This window comes from Gracilinanus agilis, chromosome 5 (assembly GCF_016433145.1).
Source record: "Gracilinanus agilis isolate LMUSP501 chromosome 5, AgileGrace, whole genome shotgun sequence".
Taxonomy (NCBI): Eukaryota; Metazoa; Chordata; class Mammalia; order Didelphimorphia; family Didelphidae; genus Gracilinanus; species Gracilinanus agilis.
The window spans coordinates 285,192,566-285,195,227 of record NC_058134.1 but is presented as its reverse complement, the minus strand read 5'-3'; the positions used below and the strand labels follow the sequence as shown (position 1 = coordinate 285,195,227).

The window sequence follows — 2,662 nt, the reverse complement described above, 5'->3', positions numbered from 1 at the left end:
ACAGAATATCTGTCTACATTTTAAGCCTGAATGCTATCTCTCTTGGAGATTGTTTAAGCCTGTTGTTATTGATTCTTTTCATAGACAATTAGAAAAAATGCTAACAAATTATGTCTTAATATTTGTGATTATTGCAAACACCAATACTTTTGGACATTCATAGACAATTAGAAGGGTCGATTTCAACTACAGATATAGAAGGCAACATTTGACTTGACTTCAGTGTTTTAATTAATTACGTATTCACAAGCACTTAAAAGTTGAGAGAGAGAAAAAAATGTTGATACTCCATAATATTTAGCGATAGGAGATTCAGGATAAAGTATATATTTAAAAATAATTGTGAATTGTTAAACAGACTTTTCCCCAGGCTAATCTTAATTAGATATGTTGTTTTCATTTTTGTTGTTTTATTTGACCAAATTTAAATGCTAAATCATCAATTTGCAATATGTTTAAGAACTACTTCTTATTTCATCACTATTATTCTTAAAACTTAAATAAGATTTACGTTATGATGTGGGCAACATGAAATTATTATATTTCAATATAACTATTGTCTTCCATATATTTTAAGATATAAATAATAATAATAATTTTGTATTGCATTTAACTGTAGGAGAAAAAATACCAGATTTTGAGGCCTGGACTCTGGTAATAACCAGCTTTATGATCCTTGGCATACTATCTAAAATCTCTGAGTGTCAATTCCCTCATCTATAAAATGAGGCAAAAGTTTTTCTACCTAATACACAGAGTGGTTATGGCAAAAGTATTTGTGAATTTGAAAATGGAAATATTTATTGGTAACATGATGTAAAGTTAAGATCCACAGGGAGGTTGACAACATAGAATGCTGGGCCCAGTCCTTATGAAATATTATATTAAATAAGGATTAAGTTAAAGTCTTAAACTTGTGTTAAAAACCAACAACTACCGCAGGGCTTCCAAATTCAAAATGGAGAAGGAAAAGAGACAAAATAAATAAACAAAACCAGACAGCAGCTTATCTGAAAATGATGAAATAGGTCTCAATAATAGTAGACAAAGAAGAAAACATGATCATTGCAATAGAGCACTTGAATGATTATCATATCCAAGAAAAACTGGTTATGTATTGACTTAGCAGAAGTTCAGGGAGGGAGAAGGTATCTAGAAAGAAGAGTAGAAATTTACAAACACAGCATTTTCCTACAAGGAAGAAATTCCTGATAATTAAGAACTGTTCCAAAAAAAGTGGAAGTGAGTTATATATAGTAGGTTATTCACTAAAATGATCAAAACACAGATACTTGTCTGTTACCATATAGAATAAATTCTTACTGAGAGATCAAAGGTTGCTGTGTTCCCTTCTAACTCAGAAAATTTTTAATTCTGTGAGTTTATGTGTAGTTGTTTTGTGGTCAAATCATTCATTTCTCCTTGTCCTCAATACTGATTTCTTATTTCCACTAGCAAGTCTTTTATTTTGAGAATGCAACAAAAATGAGAAACAGCACAGTGGTCACAGAGTTCATCCTCCTGGGACTTTCAGATGATCCTGATCTGCAGGTTGTGATTTTCCTCTTTCTGTTTATCGCCTATATCTTAAGTATTACTGGAAACCTGACCATCATCACCCTTACCCTGGTGGATTCCCACCTGCAGACACCCATGTATTTTTTCCTACGGAATTTTGCCTTCTTAGAAGTCTCTTTCACTACTGTTTGCATTCCTCGATTCCTGAACACTATTGTTACTGGAAACAAAACCATTTCCTTTAACAGCTGTGCAGCTCAGTTATTTTTTTTCATTTTCATGGGAGTAACTGAATTTTACCTTCTTACAGCCATGTCCTATGATCGCTATGTTGCTATCTGCAAACCCCTGCATTATATGACCATCATGAGCAACAAAGTCTGTATCTTGCTTGTACTCTGTGCTTGGCTGGGAGGGTTCATCATCATTTTCCCACCACTCATGCTCATTGTACAACTCGATTACTGTGGTTCCAATGTCATAGATCACTTTGCTTGTGACTATTTCCCCCTCTTGCAGCTCTCTTGCTCAGACACACACATCTTGGAGGTAATTGGTTTTTATTGTGCTTTGGTGACTCTGCTATTTACTTTGGCATTAGTGATTCTTTCCTATATGTACATCATTAGGACAATTTTAAGAATCCCATCAGCTAGCCAGAGGAAAAAAGCCTTTTCCACTTGTTCTTCTCACATGATTGTTATATCTATCTCTTATGGCAGCTGCATCTTTATGTATGTGAATCCCTCAGCCAAAGAAAGAGCATCATTGACCAAAGGAGTAGCTATTCTTAATACTTCAGTTGCTCCCATGCTGAACCCTTTCATTTATACGCTAAGGAACCAACAAGTAAAACAAGCCTTCAAGGATATTATTCAAAAGGTAGTACATTTCTCAAGAAAGTGAAATGCTCTATTGTCACGAGTAAGGGACAGCATGAAGTTCTGGTACTAATCTTATTTTACTTGCTATATTTTATTTAGTTTGTATCACCTTGCAAATTAGTATTTCTTCACATTAAAGTTGATTTTTCCCCCTCTTCTCTTCATGGCACATTTTTTAATTCCTGGCACACAGTAAGTGTTTAATAAATGCTTATACCATTTCCTTCTTGCCTCCCATTTCCTCTCATCTTTTCTCATTT

The 2,662-nt window shown here is 33.9% G+C and overlaps 1 protein-coding gene across 1 annotated transcript; it reads left to right on the top strand.

Moving 5' to 3' along the window:
* The first annotated feature begins 1,485 nt into the window (after positions 1-1,485).
* LOC123248807 (olfactory receptor 6C3-like) lies at positions 1,486-2,424 on the top strand. Its single transcript, XM_044677675.1, has one exon. The coding sequence runs from the start codon at positions 1,486-1,488 to the stop codon at positions 2,422-2,424; it is 939 nt and encodes a 312-aa protein (XP_044533610.1).
* The last annotated feature ends 238 nt before the right edge of the window (positions 2,425-2,662 follow it).

Coding starts and splice junctions, on each gene's coding strand:
- LOC123248807 (XM_044677675.1), top strand. CDS start 1,486: ATGAGAAACAGCACAGTGGTCACAGAGTTCATCCTCCTGGGACTTTCA.